Source organism: Acanthochromis polyacanthus, chromosome 9 (assembly GCF_021347895.1).
Source record: "Acanthochromis polyacanthus isolate Apoly-LR-REF ecotype Palm Island chromosome 9, KAUST_Apoly_ChrSc, whole genome shotgun sequence".
NCBI lineage: Eukaryota > Metazoa > Chordata > Actinopteri > Pomacentridae > Acanthochromis > Acanthochromis polyacanthus.
The window spans coordinates 19227605-19245288 of record NC_067121.1 but is presented as its reverse complement, the minus strand read 5'-3'; the positions used below and the strand labels follow the sequence as shown (position 1 = coordinate 19245288).

Genomic DNA, 17684 nt, shown 5'->3' with positions numbered 1-17684 from the left:
TGTATATTACAGACATATAGATCACACATTTCAACATTTATGCCCATTTAATGCTAGTGCAACATAGTGTTTGTCTGTGGCATTCATTCATTCACTTCATTTCTAACACTATATTCAATTTAGCTCTGCTGGCCACCTCAGGAAGGGCCCAGTGCCAGTGACGTTAAATTGAAGTTTCATTGAAAATGTCTATTCATCACTCATTAAGAAAGGGTTAGTGTCATTGCATGAGCTCCTGTCAGTCGCATTTGCAATAACTGGCTTATCTGTCTAATTCACAGTGGATTATTAAGCAAGAGAAAAAGAAAGGAAAAGAACGGAAAAAACCACCAGCAGAAGACGTTCCCCCGCCGCCAAGACCTAAAGTCTGGACATAATCTCTCTGCCATAAGTTGACGCCTTATTGCTCCATGTGTCCTCTCTGTCTTTCCTTTTTCATGTGTCCACCATCCTTTCCATGTTTTCCTCTTAACGCCTGCAGCATCATGGGCGGGAGAAAAGCTTGCCTTTTCGGATTAGTTGGTCCCTGTCTGCCTATTCTACTGTCTGTTACCTGTCCTATGAATATTACTGTACTTCCCTCCGTTAGGTTGAAGGGAATAAATGATCCCCTCGCGGATACTGATGTGACTTTTACTTTGAATTCTAGATCTCTAAGCAAGATGCGGGTGTCTACGAAGTCTTCTTGAGGGACGAGAGAGGCAAAGATAAGAGCACCTTCAATCTGACAGATGCAGGTGAAGTGTCCTTGATGAATTTCAGTGCCGCTCGTTTTATAAAAATGTGATATCAGGAAAGATTACATTAATTACTGCTATGTCTTGCTTTTTTCAGGATATCAAGCAGTAATGAATGAGCTGTTCAGAGTTATTGGTGAGTCAATAAAATTCAAACCTACTGTACCATGCTGTAATGAAGCACACAATATGTCTACACATTAAAGCAGAATGTCCACGTGTAAAGTTCACATGTACAGTATTTTTCCTCTGCAGGAACTATTGATAGTTATGCACCAACATATTTTATGCTTCATTTATTCATTATCAATCCATATGATTTCCAAAGAATGTAAGTAAGTGCTTGTTTTTAAACTTCTCCCGCTAGCCCACTCTTCCAGTGAGATCAAAGTTGTCAGCACTGAACATGGCATCATCCTCTACTCCATGGTCACATATTACAACGAGGACCTGCGTGTTGGTTGGCTCCACAAGTATGTAGACATGGCCTAATTTACATATACATTTGACATATTTTTTTTGTTCTCTGATCTGTCATACACATCCGTTTGTAGAGAAATAATCTCTCTACTTAAGTGTGGCTGTTCTTGAATCTGTGAGCTGTCCATGACATGGATTAAAAAAAAACATTATCTAGACTGGAATAAACAGCTTGACCAACATTATAAAATACTGCTGTAGTTTAGATTCTACGTGTAATTATCGAAGACAGCACTTACTCATTTGCTATAAGTCTATATAGATGTAGCCCAAAGGAAAATTATTTGATTATAACACTAGTCATACAAGCTATACTCAGGACACACGCATCCGTGGATTTAAACACACACACTCACACTCACACTCACACACACAGAGAGAGAGAAACACAAATTAAAGGTCCCATATTTTTCTAATTTTCAGAAAATGAATGAGAAGTTTCACATGTCCCTAGAATATACCTTTCTGTTTTTCAACTCAAGATACTGCAAAAATGGTTCATTTCACAAAGACTGTATGACCCATGTGACTATTCTACTGTCTGTTTCTTGGCCCAAGAATTCATACTCATTCCATAAAAAAGTGGCAGACAACTTCATTGTGAATACAGCTATATTAAAATGCAGTATCTGGGTCATTTCAGAATTGGAGGACATTTGGGCTTCAAAATTAGCTGCACAATGTGCTAACACTAATCATTTGTCTATTGTTGTGGTGATTTCTATAAATACTAAAAGCAATCCACTGCTTTTTCAGTTCCTCAGATGTTGGGAGTGCATCAAAACCCTTGTGTTCACTCTTTAGAGTGAACTTTAGGGTGAGCAGAAGCAGGTCTACAAAGTAAAGAAACCTTGCGGTTAGCGAGGCAGCTGCTAATTCTGAATAGCTCACCAGGAAGCAGCAGACAGTGATGACACAGGATTATACAATGTTCTCATTTCTACTTACCAACTGACCAAATTTTAGCCAGCTTGTAAAGCTGAGAGGCTATCTCGTTGAGTTGGGATGTGAAGAATAGTAGTACTAAACATCTTCATATTCCTACAGTTTTTATTTCTCATTCCCACGTTTTGAGGACATCCAAAATACTTTTCACCATATGGGACCTATAAATAACTGCTGAAGCTAATATAACCGCCACGCCACTGTGCAGCCACTGTTCATATTTTACAAACAAATATAGTATGTAGATATAAACAATCCAAGTTTGAAGGTTTTTGTAAATTATCCATGGTAGTCATGATATTTCTTATCTACTACCTTCAAAGGTTGTACATAAACTACTGCAACATGCTTTGCATATGTGAAATCAACTAGTCCAGCAATATATAACATGAAGAAATGTCCTATTCCTATGCTCTAGTGAATAATATTGCACAATAACAAAATGTTTAGACCAAAATCTTGAGCTCTCTTTCATGATCTTGTGATGAATTATGTGAAAACTCTACATACACTGCTTTTCAAAGGTTTGGGGTTACCCAGACAATTTCATGGTTTCCATGAAAACTCACACTTTTATTCATGTGCTAACAGAATTGCACATATCATCAACTAGCTTTTCAACAACACAGGAGTGATGGCTGCTAGAAATGTTCCTCTGTACCCCTATGTAAATATTCTATTAAAAATCAGCCATTTCCAGCTAGAATAGTCATTTACCACAATGTCTGCACTGTATTTCTTATTCATTTAATGTTATCTTCATTTTTAAAAAAAGCAGCGTTTCTTTCAAAAATGAGGACATTTCTAAGTGACCCCAAAGTTTTGAATGGCAGTGCAAATGGGCATAAAATCTCAACATGTGCATAATTTTTTTATAATTCAAAGGGGATTTTGCAAATGTACTAGCTACTGCTACACTCTTTGAATGTTTGGTCTTCAGAACTTATAATGCTACATTTTCAGTAAATGAGGACTTCAGCATTACCTGATGTCTGTGTTCTCTGTTTGCTCATCAGAGATGGTAAGATCGCTGCTTCAGAGAGAGTTAAGTCTGGTGTCACAGGAGAACAGCTTTGGCTTAAGATCAATGAGCCCACTGAAAAGGACAAGGGCAAATACACCATGGACATCTTTGATGGCAAGGACGGTGTGAAGAGAGTTTTTGATCTGAGTGGCAAGGGTGAGTAACAGTTTGAAGTCATAAAGAGAGAGATGCTCCAGGCATAAAAAGAATTACAATTTACTTTGGATGTTGTGGTGCAAGTGTAACTAAATGATAATTGTTGTTCTGCTGCAGCATGGGAGGAGGCATTTGAAGAATTCCAGAAGCTCAAGTAAGTAAACAACCTCACCTGACTGGCTCCTTCTTTTGTATAGTTCTGTATTTCTGTCTGAAAAGGATGTTTATGCCAATATATAGTTGCTGTCATCACAAACTTAAAATAGACTCTAGGTACACTGTGAGCAATTTCAGAGGCACTCGGAATACGTTTCCTGGTATTGTATACCTTTGGAATAACCATGATACCATTTTAAGATGCTTCTGACAATATCTTTCTACTTCCTTCCGTAGAGCGGCAGCAATCGCAGAGAGAAGTAAGTGGTTATTTATTCCTTGGCTTCTCCCAAGAGGCATTGCTCTGTGACATGATGTAACATTTGCTGGATACAGAGACCTTAACTTTAATTTTTAACTTTGGTTCAGTGGAACTGAAGATGCAGCAGTCGAGATCTCATTAATAGAAATGAGATTTTCTGCAGATGAAACTACCATGTTGCTGAAATATTGAATTTAACAAAGACAGTTTCAAGCTGAAACTTGTGTGTTTCGCTGAGGTTCACTTAGCCGTTAAAAATGCAGTTCTGGTGGATTTTGTGCTGTCAAAAGACAAATGCTTACAGACTGACTGACTGATTGATGGTTGACATTCTTGGCTCACTCCTGTACGTCTTGCTTAGACCGCGCTCGTGTTGTTGGAGGCTTGCCAGATGTGGTTGCAATCCAGGAGGGCAAGGTAATTAAATTAGACATTCAATCTGTTAATACACTGTGTGGAGACCTTTCACTTCATGTTTCATCTAAGCATCACTGTGAGCGTCTCCTCGTTATGAACTCTGATAAGATCTCCTGTGGAATGCATGTTTGCATACATCAAGCCCCTCACAAACTTCTGTTCCTCTTTAGTCCCTGAACCTGACTGGTAACGTCTGGGGCGAGCCTCAGCCTGAGGTGTGCTGGATGAAGAACGACAGGGAGCTGCTATCTGACGACCGCTACAAACTCAAGTTCGAGGCAGGAAAGTTTGCCAGCATCACAATCGCCTGCGTCACCACAGCTGACTCTGGCAAATACGCCCTCGTGGTCAAGAACAAGTACGGCACAGAGGCCGGCGAGTTCACCGTCAGTGTGTACAACCCAGACGATGAGGACAGCAAAGAGGAGAAGAAGGACTAAAGGATGATGCAGTGTCGTGAAATCAAAAAGAAAACAGCAGCGACCGGGCTGTCTCCAAAGCATTTTACCCCGGCACATGCCGGTGCAACAAAGCAGTTAAATAAACCATGAATCCAGCTGCTTCCTCCTGCGTCTTTCATGTGCTGGGTTAAAGAGCTTTGGGCATTGCTTGTCAAGGAAGCAAACAAGGAAGGTGGCACAGACAGAATAATTGTGTGCTTGTAGTTTGCTTGACATGTCTTCTGTCTCCTGTGGCCACTATCAGCAGTTAATGTAATGTGTGGAAGATGGCTGACCTGTCATTAATCTTTGTTTTAAAAACGGCTTGAAGGCCAGCAAAAGCAAGACACCATCTTCTTATAATATTAAAGGAGTTATTTGAGTTACCTTTAACCTCTTAAGACGTCACCCTGAGGTTTTCATACTGTGAAAAATGTTGTCATGAACTTCTTACCAATTATTTGGTTTGTGTTGTGAGACATTGGAGAATGTGTCACAGGCGTCACTGATCAGATCTCTTGGTGTCTGTGTATAAACTGCTCTTATGTTCAGTATGTACCGTGTGCATGTGTGTTATGTATGTAATGTCTGCAAGCTGCAAGTGTAAGTCACCACAACTGTTTGTAAAACAGGAGGAGCGGGTAAACAGTGATGACGTGTAGACTAACGTGAGTGTGACAGCACATACAAAGCAGCCAAAACTGGTTCATTTAAGGTGTCTCGCACTCTATAGAGCTCCGTGCAAAGTCCTACACTCATAACTGGCATAGTTAAACATTTGTAAAGTGAGCATCAGATACTTCCAGAAAGTTATGTTGAAAGAAGGGGGAATGTTGTATTGCATAGAAGGAAGAAGGATAGAAGGAAATCATACTGATCAAATGCCCTGCAGCATTTGATTTGAGGTGTGTGTAATTAGTAAGGGAAGCATACAGCTGTTTCTTTTCAAGGCACTCCTTGTAATAAAGCTGCACCTGCTTTGGAGAGGTTTCACTTTGTTTTTACATAATCTTCCATTAACAACTCATTCACTGAGAAATATGCCTTCTCTGGAGTTCACTAACTTGACTGAAGGGTTGGATGATTAATGATAACCAGGAGCGTTGATATGCCCGGGTGTTCAAAGTTATAGCCTGAGCTAGCAATTAAACGTCAGAACTGCTCAATATGGAAATTCTCCAATTACTATCCACTGATACAAAAAAAGAGGAAGGAAAATCATGATAATAAACAAAGTATTAAAACTACAAAGGGGAAGCTGAAACAAGCACACTTTAAGGTAAAATCAACTATAAAAATAAAGCCAGAGGCAAAAAGAAATGTGGATCGGACCTTAAAGAAACTGATATCTTCAAGTAAAGGACGGCTTGAGAAGACATTTTTAAGACAATACTGACATCTATATCTGGTACATTTGTTGGAAATAAACAAAACTCATCACCATTGCTAACACCTACTATTAAGTAAGGAATTCAGAACATATTTTATGCATACTGTATACTGCATATGCAGAAGAGAAAACTTCATTCTTGTGTCATTTTGTTCTCAATAAATTACATAGTGTATGTCAATGACAGGACAGTGGAAAACAAAATTATTAATCCACTGAAGAGGGGATTCACAGTCCAATATGTTTCCGAACTGGACAGACTGATACCCCAGAAGTTTAGCTTAATTAATGTTACACTGCGATGATCAAGTGCTCCCTTAATTTTTTTGAGTAGTATGGTTTTTATGAACTCTGTTTGTGGATGCAAAACATTTTGACCATCATTCCTTCCCAGCAGATTTTATCTGATTTTTACTATTTGTTAGAAATATTGTGTTCTTTAAGTTTATGAGTGAACCAGCACTTGCAACTCTTCTCCTGAACTATGGTATATAAAGCATCGCTCATCTGACTTTTTTATTAAACATTCTTATAACCTATAAGAGGAATCAGTCTCTATCCAGCTGCTAGCTCAGCTTTTGTTTTGAGGCACACCTATAAATGATTTTTTTCTGTGTAAACCATTATAAATAAGACTAATTCCAAGCTACACAGTTGGAAAGCCACTGGTCTAGCATGTATCACTCTCTGTGAATGTGAAGCATGAGCTGAGCATAGACAAACGTAGATGATCTTACGTTGCTAAGAGCACGGTGTCTCACACTGAATTTAGTGTACTTCTACACACAAAATTGTGCAATTATCAGATAAAAATCTAAGCATTTGAGGCTGGACTGAGCCTCCAGTGTATCCTAACAATGCCTCTGATAAAGTCCCAGTAGAAAATCTGTGGCATCTGATTCCTGTCTACTTTATTATTCATCTGGTGCCCAAAGTGAAGTCCTGGGCCCAAAAATGATGATTAAGGTACAGCCAAGGGTCCCATCCATCAGAATATATTTACTTGCTTGTATCCTCTATTTCTACACTTGCTGTTAACTCTCAGACCAGGAGACTTTCACTGTGGCACTATCAAAATAAAAGTGAAATTTAACTTTAAGTAGCGTTGTCAGATCATGTCTTATCTTCTTACATCATGGAACCACAGCCTGGACAAAGAAGCTGAAGACAAATCAGAAACTGTTCAGGGGGAAATATGGACGAGACAATACCCACAAGGGGGAAAAAATAAAAAAAGACTTTATTCAACATTACAAAAGTAACTGTGCAGAAAAAAAATCAATGAAAAAAATGCATCTTAAGGGAATATTTCCTATTTCAGTGACAGAAGTGTTGCATAATATTGTCAAAAATGAGTAAGGAGGTAATCCCTTACATTGTGATTTACAAGTGTATCTACATAAGTGTGGACCACAGATGACTTTTAATATGCACTGTATGTACTATAGTCTGCATCTACTTGGCTGCTATCTGTGAATTCAGTTTGTGTTGCATTTAATCGCCTTGTTAATCAGTAAGTCACCAAAACTCGTTAAATGAGATCCAGGGGCCCCAAACATCAGCTGTTTACCGAGGTCACCTCTCACCCAGACCGCAGCGCTGTCAATAAGTATCTCCTGCGATAAGCTGCTGAGGGCAAAGTCTTACAAAATACAACGAAAGTGCTGGATGTTTTTCGAGAACCCAAATTCTGTAGTCAGAATGAAAGGACGGAGCAGCTGAAGTTCCAGCAGCTGTGAGACTGCGCCGCCACTGTGCGGCTCTCTGTCCCATCAACTTGAGCTCGCTGCTGCCAGCAACACCAGTCGGTCACGGTGGTCCAGACACGGACACGTCAGGACGCTTCTCGGGACTTTCACGTACGAAGCTATGGGGACTGACTGAAGACAGCACCGCGTTCTTTCTCGGCAACATCCCGCTGAAGTAACCGAAAGGTAAGCGCTTAGCGACGGGATGTTTTGAGCCCATTTCCACAGCTGCCTGTGATAATGCATATTTCTGACTCCGCCGTCAGCTAACGTTAGCTAGCATGTAAGCCGGGCTAACATCTTTTAGCTGCAGTGGCTTAATGCGACTCAGAAACGTAACGACCGGATAGGAAATGTTTTCATCACATAAGAAATTGACACGTCGGCTTTTCATTGAAACTGGCGACAGAGCGACTGAGTCTGGCACATTAACGTTTCGCCGTTTGCCGTTAACGGTTACTAAACGGTGAAGCTAGCTGAGGGTTAACAAGCTGGCACACAGCTAGCTCAGCCTGGGCTCCATTCATTTTTCCTCCAGTCTACTATTTATCGCTCCTCTGAATGTGACTTATTAGACATGTCCCAGTGGCGAGAACTGCTGGGCGAAATAGTCCCGATTTAAGTGTTATTTTCTGTTCGGTTATTTTCGTAGTTTTCATACAGCGCTTGTATACTGCTGTCATTTCATTCAAGGGGAATATGTGTCAGATTTAATCTCCGAAATTAGCATTTTTTAGCTTCAGTCACTACAGTTGACTTAAAAATTGCCATTTATAATTGAACCTTATTGTTCGTTTGCTTGTGCCCTGTGTGAATTCACGTTTTGTAGTTAGTTTTAGAATACTGTCGTGTAAGCTGTGCTGACACCTCAACCAGACAAAACACCTGCCTGTGGGGGGGTGTTTGTAAACAACATTAACATAGACAGAAAGTCTCCTTTCACAGCCATTAAATGTAAATTATAGTGTTAGATAGTCACACACTGATACTGTCACTTATCACTGACTTACCCCAAACCTTAGGTGGCCTTGTAAAAGTCTTGTAATCAAGATTCAGTTTGATCTATTATAAGATCTCACTCATCTGTGCCACAATTATTACTTCAGCTTTGCAAATAAACTTCATCTTTATAGGTGTTCCACTACTTGTTGAAACTTTTTCAGAGAAGCACTGAATGTTTCTGGTTGCTTTGGTGGCTGTAGGTAATTGTTGTACCTGTAGACGTTTAGCAGTAAGAGCTGAATAACATAAAGTTACATGAATATACACATGAGTGATTAACTGAAGGAAAACCTTCAACCCTTTGCTCCTGCAGTGAGGGGAACTGATCTGGTGGTGACTGTGTTGTGCTGTATGGGGCAGTGTGTTGGTATAGTTTGGGTGCATTTGCCCCCTTACTGAGGGTCACTGAAACTGAAACAAACAAAGTTGTTCTGGATGATCACCTTTATCCTATTTTAAAACATTCCTGTCCTGATGGGAATGGTGTTTTCTTGACTGTGCCATTATTAAAATGTTGTCAGTTATATTGTATGTGCTTTGGCCCACACAGTAACCAGATCTTAACCCAGCTAAACACCAAAGGGAGATTTTAGACTTACGTGTTGGTCACCAATCTCCAACACCATCCTAACGCCAAATGAGGGATATCTTTTAGAATAATGGTCGTCAGTCCTTCCAGTAGAGTTCCAGAGAGTAAGAGTATCAAATCAAAGAAGGGCTGAAACTGTTTTTGTGGTAGATGGTATTTATTTGTCACCGGTCTTATTTAAAGATTTGTTTTTTGAATGGCTGTTGTAATGTCTTCATTAGCTGGTGTACGCAGTGCCCTGGCAAAATATCTTCTAGGACTGTAACTAATTATTATTTTCATTACCATTTAATCTGTCAATTACTTTCTTGATGAATTAATTAGTTATTTGCTTTATAAATGTAAGAAAATGTTGATCAGCGTTTCCGAAAAGCCCAAGATTACTTCCTCAAATGTCCTAATTTGTCCACAACCCGAAGATATTCAATTTGCAGTTATAAAGGAGTTAAGAAACCAGAAAATATTCAATGATTTCTGACATTTTGTGTTCTTATATAAGTCCGTGTTGACAATTAACGAAGTGTCGCAATATAATGTTCAGTTTAAAGGAAATACCTCTTCATTTTCACAGATTTAACTCTTAGTTCTACATGGCAGAATTGCTGTTAGAACTTTGATCATTTCCACTTTGTGTATCTCCAGATTCACACCAGCTGGGAATTTTAGTACACAGTGGACAATTGGGAAATAATTTGTCATTTTGATGGCAATCTGTGTCTTTCCTAGCACTAGTGAATGTGTAAAAAAGAAATCCTGCACTGCCTGCCTGTTGTTTCTGTTGTTCTCATGGTGTATGTTACACACAAAACGAGGAGACTGATTTGGGTGCAGTCTGGTGTAACCTAATACCTGAAAGAGTGTAACATGAGCCTTGTGTGGTCTGGTTTGTCGGCTGACTTACAGGACTGATTAATTTGTCATCCAGTCAAAGCAAATGTTTTCCAGATCATTCCCTATGAAAACCATAATTAGAATTATGTAGTAAGAGGGCCACAATACCAGCAAGCCTGCCCTTGTAATTCTTAATATAAGTTTGTAGTTCAAGGTTCGTAGCTCCTAACATTTCAGTTCGAAATGGAAAGTATTCATCTATTTATACATGGCTCTTGTCAAATTCTTGGAAACAGAACAGATCCTGGCACAGGGGGAGGACCGACCCACAGCCCTCTACTCAGTAGGCCTGTGTGTTTTCCTTGGTAGTGTTTACAAAGGGCTTAGCAGATGGGATGGTAGGGATGAGGCCTGTTTGGGAGAGCCTCATGCATTATGTTCATTTTAGAGACTTACTTGGGAGCTAAATCAGGCAAGAGGATGGTGGAATCTTTTGTCATCACATATCCAGGATGTCAACAAGTTCAATGTTAATAAGGAACAAAAAAAAATAGCATGCTGAAGTTCAATGTACATAATATCCTATTGCCCACCCCCCCCGCTCCCCACACACACACACATTTTGATAAGTCATGCACAATAACAAGCACACGTAGCTAAGATTGTAATGTACATGTGACTGGCAGTGCAAGAATGTCACACTGCAGAGTACTGCTTGCTTTTTTTCCCCCTGAGCTTATACCCTTATCTGGGTAAGACATTGCATCGCCGTTCACAGGAATTAGCTGTACCTTATCAGCCATACACCGCCACCTTAAAGGGGCCATCCCATTGGCTAACCCTTTGTGTCCTGTCAGCTGACTGGGTGAACACAAGTGCACATCCTGCAAAAAATAGCCCAGAAGAAGGCTGACAAAGTTTATGACAGTGTTGCATAATGGCCACTGGCTCCAGATAGTGTATCTGTATTTTCCCCTAGGAGAGTTATTCCAAGGTGATTAGGTGGGCAATGTTTTGAGCTTGGATTCAGGATGGCAGGGAGACCTAATCTGAGGGAAGAAAACATTTGTCCCACTGGAGTATCCTGAGGTAGGTAAAGTAAGAGCTGGTGCTCCACCATTAGTGATGAAGAGGCAGAGGTCCTGGGGGAACAGGGAGCTCCAGGGAAGCAACACAGAGGACAACACAGACAACAGTGAACAGGATGAGTCCCCATCCCAGAGGTTGTCTTGGTCCCTGGTGAGTCAGTAGTGACAGGTTTTCCAATCAGTCATGGCTTGGGCCTGATGCACTGTTAGTCATCTTGTATTGTTTGGTTTGGCAGGTTGCTTGACTCGTGGCTTATTGTTGTGGCCCTGTCTAGTGGTTTGACGCCTAACCACAGTGAATCAGACAGATGATGTCAAGTTTTTAATTCAATTCAATTCAATTTTATTTATATAGCGTCAATTACAGTCAACTCGTCTCAAGACGCTTTACAGAACCCAAATGCCTGACCCCCAGAGCAAGCCCAAAGGCGACAGTGGCAAGGAAAAACACCCTTTTAACAGGGAAGAAACCTCGAGCAGAACCCGGCTCTATATAGGGGGGACCCATCTGCCTGCTGGCCGGGCGGGTTGAGAAGGACAGAAGAGGGCAAGGGGGAGGGATGGGAGAAGAGGGAGGGGTGGGAAAGCACGGAAAACACAACACACATTTGGATACATGCATGACAGGATATGTGACACAGACAAAGTATAAGCTAACATTGAAAACTGACTCATAGTTTACTCTTATGATGTACGGCTCTGACATTAAACATACTCCATATATAGCTAGCAGTAAAATTCAAACAGTATGTAAGTTAGCATAACAGTATAGTGAAGGCAATGCAGAGTTGACTGGTGGAAAAAGGGAGTTGGAAGCAGAGGGCTGGAGGAAGGTCAGCAGCAGCATCCCACAGTGGACATGGTGGAGACTGGACCAGCCGGTGGAACATCAACCGCAGATCTGAAGCATCCAGCTCTGGGACCAGGGACACTCGGAGAAATAGCACAGGGGGAAACAGAGTGAATGTACTGCAATAACGGTATACATATTAAATGTAAAGGTAGATAGAGAAGGGCTCAGTGCGTCAAGAAAAGTCCCCCAGCAGCCTAGGCCTATAGCAGCATGACTAGAGGCAGAACGAAGGGACGTCCAAGAAGGAGTCAGCTGTGCAAATGAAGACACAAGCCGAACCCCTGTGGGTCACCCAGTCAGCCCCAACTATAAGATTTGTCAAAAAGGAACGTTTTAAGCCTGGTCTTAAAAATAGAGAGGGTGTCTGCCTCCCGAACCCAAACTGGGAGCAGGTTCCACAGGAGAGGCGCCTGATAACTGAAGGCTCTGCCTCCCATTCTACTTTTAGAAATTCTAGGAACAACAAGTAAGCCTGCAGCTTGAGAGCGAAGAGTTCTGCTAGGATAATATGGTACTATCAGATCTTTAAGATATGATGGAGATTGGTTATTAAGAGCTTTATATGTCAGAAGAAGGATTTTAAATTCTATTCTGGATTTAACAGGAAGCCAGTGAAGAGAAGCAAGTATAGGGGAAATATGATCTCTTTTGCTAACTCCTGTCAGTACTCTCGCAGCAGCGTTTTGGATCAACTGTAGATGTTTGAGAGAACTATTTGGACAACCCGATAATAAGGAATTGCAATAGTCAAGCCTGGAAGTAACAAAAGCATGAACTAATTTTTCTGCATCACTCTGAGACAGAATGTTCCTGATTTTTACAATATTACGCAGGTGAAAAAAGGAAGTCCTACAGACTTGCTTTATGTGTGAGTTAAAGGACATGTCCTGGTCAAAAATAACTCCAAGATTCCTCACAGTAGTACTGGAGGCCAATGTGATGCCATCCAGAGTAACTATTTGCTTTGAAAGCGAGTTTCTAAGATGTTTGGGGCCAAATACAATGACTTCAGTTTTGTCTGAATTTAGCAGTAGGAAGTTAAAAGTCATCCAGGTTTTAATGTCCTTAAGACAATCTTGCAGTCTAGCTAACTGATCAGTTTCATCTGGCTTCATAGATAAATACAATTGTGTGTCATCTGCATAACAATGGAAGTTAATACAATGCTTCCTAATAATATTGCCTAAAGGAAGCATGTATAATGTGAAAAGTATCGGTCCTAAGACAGAACCCTGAGGAACTCCATGATTAACTTTAGTATGCTCAGAAGAGTTATTGTTGACATACACAAACTGGAACCTATCTGATAAGTAGGATTTAAACCAGTCCAGTGCTGTCCCTTTAATGCCAATTGAATGTTCTAGACGCTGTAATAAAATGTTGTGGTCGATTGTGTCAAACGCTGCACTAAGATCTAACAAAACAAGTATAGAGACTAGTCCATTATCTGATGCTATGAGAAGGTCATTAGTAACTTTCACTAGAGCTGTTTCTGTGCTATGATGCACTCTGAAGCCTGACTGAAACATTTCAAACAAATTATTCCTTTGTAAGTGTTCACATAATTGATTTGCAACTGTTCTTTCCAGAATTTTAGAGAGAAATGGTAGGTTGGATATCGGTCTATAGTTAGCTAACACATCTGGATCTAAAGTGGGCTTTTTAAGCAAAGGTTTGATGACAGCAACCTTAAAAGCCTGTGGTACATAGCCTGTTACTAGAGAGAGATTAATCAGATCTAACATTGAAGAATTAATTAAAGGTAAAATCTCCTTGAAGAGTCTAGTTGGGATAGGATCTAAAAGACATGTTGATGGTTTGGATGTAGAAACTGTTGAAATTAGTTCAGAGAGACATATAGGAGTGAAGAATTCTAAAGATTCATCAGGTCTAACAGCCAATTCAAAAGCATCTGTGACATTTGTAGGAAGGGCCAGATTAATTTTATCTCTAATCATAACTATTTTATGTGTAAAGAAGCTCATGAAGTTGTTACTGGTTAAAGCTAAAGGAATACAAGGTTCAACAGAGCTCTGACTCTTTGTCAGCCTGGCTACAGTGCTAAAGAGAAACCTAGGGTTGTTCTTGTTCTCATCTATTAAAGATGAATAATAAGTTGTCCTGGCATTACGAAGAGCTTTTTTATAGATTACTAGACTATTTTTCCAAGCCACATACACTTCCTCTGAATTAGTGGAATACCACTTTCTTTCCAGCTTTCGGGATGCCTGCTTTAAAGTCCGCAGCTGGGAATTATACCAAGGAGCAAGTCTTCTCTGAGATATAACTTTCTTTTTTACAGGTGCAACACTATCAAGAGTTGTACGCAGTGAGGCTGAAGCATTATTAACATAATAATCCACTTCTGTGGGGGTAAAATAATAATAATTGCCTTCTGATTTATCAGTAAATGTTGCTGAAGTAAACAGTGAGGGTATTATTTCCTTAAATTTAGATACTGAATTGTCAGACAAACACCTACTGTAATGATATTTGTTCTCAGCTGCTAAACAATCCTTTACTTTAAATTGAAATGTTATCATAAAATGGTCAGAAAGAAGAGGGTTCTGGGGAAATACTGTTAACTCTTCAATTTCTATGCCATAAGTCAGGACAAGGTCAAGAGTGTGATTAAAACTATGAGTTGGTTTATTTACATGTTGAGAAAACCCAATTGAGTCTAATAATGAATTAAAAGCTGTTGTAAGGCTGTCGCTGTCTATGTCAACATGAATGTTAAAGTCACCCACAATAATAACTTTGTCTGAACTGAGCACTAATTCAGATAAAAAGTCTGAGAATTGAGATAAAAACTCAGAATAAGGAGCAGGAGGACGATATATAACAACAAATAAAACTGGTTTCTGAGCTTTCAAATTTGGATGAGAGAGACTAAGAGTGAGATTTTCAAATGAGCTGTAATCAGGTTTAGGCCTCTGGTTCAATTTTAAACTAGAATGGTAGATTGCTGCCACTCCTCCTCCTCGGCCTGTGATTCGAGGAATATGACAGTTAATATGACTAGGGGGAGTTGATTCGTTTAGGCTAACAAATTCTTCCTGCTGCAACCAGGTTTCAGTCAAACAGAACAAATCAATCTGGTGATCAGTTATCAACTCATTTACTAGCAGAGATTTAGACGAGAGAGATCTAATATTTAACAGACCACATTTAATTTTCCTGTCTCTGTGTTCTGTTGAAATAGTGGTATTAATTTTTATTAAATTTTTGTGGTTACTATTTCTTTTGTATATTTTTGATTTGTGTAATTTATTGAATTTTGGTGGTCGGGGGACAGACACAGTCTCAATAAAGTTAACTGAATTACTGGAGGGTGACAGCTGTGAGGAAACTGCAGAGAGGTGTGTAAGACTACAACTCTGCATCCTGGTCTTAACTCTGGGTTGTCATGCTTTAGGAGTACTAATAAAATCAGCCATATTCCTAGAAATGAGAGCTGCACCAGCCAAAGTGGGATGGATGCCGTCTCTCCTAATCAGACCAGGTTTTCCCCAAAAGGAGCTCCAATTATCAATAAAGCCCACGTCGTTTGATGGACACCACATAGACAACCAGCGGCGAAACGACGACATGCGGCTAAACATGTCATCGCTGGTCAGATCAGGCAAGGGTCCAGAGAAAACTACAGAGTCCGACATGGTTTTGGCGAAAGTACACACCGATGCCACGCTAATTTTGGTGACCTCCGATTGGCGTAACCGGGTGTCGTTACCGTCGACGTGAATAACAATCTTACTATATTTACGATTATCTTTAGCCAGCAGTTTCAAATTTGCTTCTATGTCGCCCGCTCTGGCCCCTGGGAGGCATTTAACTATGGTCGCTGGTGTCGCTAGCTTCACGTTTCTGACTATGGAGCTGCCAATGATCAGAGTTGGTTTCTCAGCGGGTGTGTCGCTGAGCGGGGAAAAACGATTAGAAACATGAAGCGGTTTGTGGTGAGCCGGGACAGCAGGCTTGAGTTTAGGACTGTTTTTCCTACGAACTGTCACCCATCCACCCGGCTGTTCGGGCGCTGCTAAGGGACGGCTAACAGATGCTACACTAGCTAAGCTATTGCGGTCCGCACCGGCTAAGGGGGCCTGGCTAGCTGCTAGCGGGTTATTTTCCATGGTGCGGAGCCGCGATTCCAATTCGGAGAGCCTCGCCTCCACAACTACAAAAAGGCTGCACTTATTACACATATCGTTATCACTAAAGGAGGCAGAGGAATAACTAAACATGTGGCACACTGAGCAGGAGAGGGAGAGAGAGGGAGAGGAAGAGGCAGAAGCAGAAGCCATGCTAACAACACGACACAGTGCTGAAACAGGAAATGACGCAATACGCTCACCGTAACGTCAGACGTCGCCGGTAGGAGGAGTCGATTCAATCAGCGTTTAAGACGACATTCAGTACTTTTAGGGCTAAGATAGACTATGAAATTGGAGAGGTTCACTGAAATGGTGTTGTGATCAAGTCAGAAGTACTCAGGCTGGGTCAGGCTTTTTGCATCACCTGTGTGATCTAGTATTCATCTTTTATCCAAAATATAGAGCCTGTCCAGTGTGATTCGTACTTTGGGTCTACCGTATGTCTACTTGTGTGTCCTACCTCTGAGTTGACACTGAAGGGAGATAAAGAAAATGCCTAGAAGCAGGTGAAGCATGTTTGTCACACCTGACTGACGTCTAGACAACTGAGTAACAGCTGCAAAACAAAGAGTGAGTTTTGTTTTTAATGAAATATTCCCAGTGGTCTCATGGCCTTTGCAGATGTTTGAATCCTCAAGACTTACTTCCTTATGTATATCTGCGTGTATCTAAGGAAGAACCAACCACTTAATTTTAACTCCATCACTCAAAGGCGCTTTCACTGTGGTGTCAAAATAAAAGTGAAAGTAAATTATATATAGCGCCCCAAAATTGCATCATGTGTTTTTTGCTTGACAACAATGAGACAGGTTTTAGTTTCGGGAGAAACAGAAATTCCAGATACAGCCGCAAATGCATGAAATAGACGGACAACATACCACATGTGTACACTTTAACCGTGACGGTGACGCATTGAAATCTGAGATGAACGATAAATCATGTCAGCACTTTTTCCACATTTGTTGTGAAATTGCAATCTATGCAAGGAAGCTGAGAACAAAGCAGAAATTGTTCAGTGGGGGCTTTTATTTAAAAAAAACTTAGAGAAGTGTGTCTGCTAAAATGTGCACTACAGGGGTATATTTACTTTATATATGCAGTGTGTACCAATGACGTCGGACCATCGGTCAAATCCGATTTGTGTACCAAAAGTCCGGTAAAACTTACTACATTACCGGTCTCATGTCCGGTGTAATTTTTTTCTGTAACCCCGAAGTTCCACATAATGCGATCGCGCCGCGCCGCGCAACGGAACGAAGCGCCGCTGTCTTGCTCCGAAAGTCAAAGCACACAGCAAGTGCAGCGCAGCGGCGCACCGTCCGGATGGGGAGGGCTGCTCCTCAGAGAGGCTCTCGTGTGAACAGCGATATCACGCGATAAAAACGCATGATGTAAACAGAAAATAAATAAAC

General features: G+C 40.7%; 2 protein-coding genes across 6 annotated transcripts in view; both read left to right on the top strand.

Moving 5' to 3' along the window:
• The window catches only part of myom1a (myomesin 1a (skelemin)), a 29144-nt gene extending 23543 nt beyond the window's left edge, over nucleotides 1-5601 (top strand). For 2 of the 3 annotated variants that reach the window (XM_022218129.2, XM_022218131.2), the window contains 9 exons: nucleotides 282-365; nucleotides 650-737; nucleotides 835-873; nucleotides 1105-1210; nucleotides 3179-3342; nucleotides 3460-3496; nucleotides 3736-3758; nucleotides 4122-4177; nucleotides 4348-5601. In XM_022218129.2, the coding sequence (XP_022073821.2) occupies nucleotides 282-365; nucleotides 650-737; nucleotides 835-873; nucleotides 1105-1210; nucleotides 3179-3342; nucleotides 3460-3496; nucleotides 3736-3758; nucleotides 4122-4177; nucleotides 4348-4617 (867 nt within the window). In that variant the 3' untranslated portion in view covers nucleotides 4618-5601. The remainder of the gene's footprint in view (nucleotides 1-281; nucleotides 366-649; nucleotides 738-834; nucleotides 874-1104; nucleotides 1211-3178; nucleotides 3343-3459; nucleotides 3497-3735; nucleotides 3759-4121; nucleotides 4178-4347) is intronic. The other variant, XM_022218130.2, reaches the window with a different exon arrangement.
• Nucleotides 5602-7674: 2073 nt separating this feature from the next.
• lpin2 (lipin 2) overlaps nucleotides 7675-17684 on the top strand; it is a 30776-nt gene continuing 20766 nt past the window's right edge. For 2 of the 3 annotated variants that reach the window (XM_022218136.2, XM_022218134.2), the window contains exon 1: nucleotides 7675-7941. The gene's annotated coding sequence lies outside the window, so the exon portion shown is untranslated. The remainder of the gene's footprint in view (nucleotides 7942-17684) is intronic. The other variant, XM_022218135.2, reaches the window with a different exon arrangement.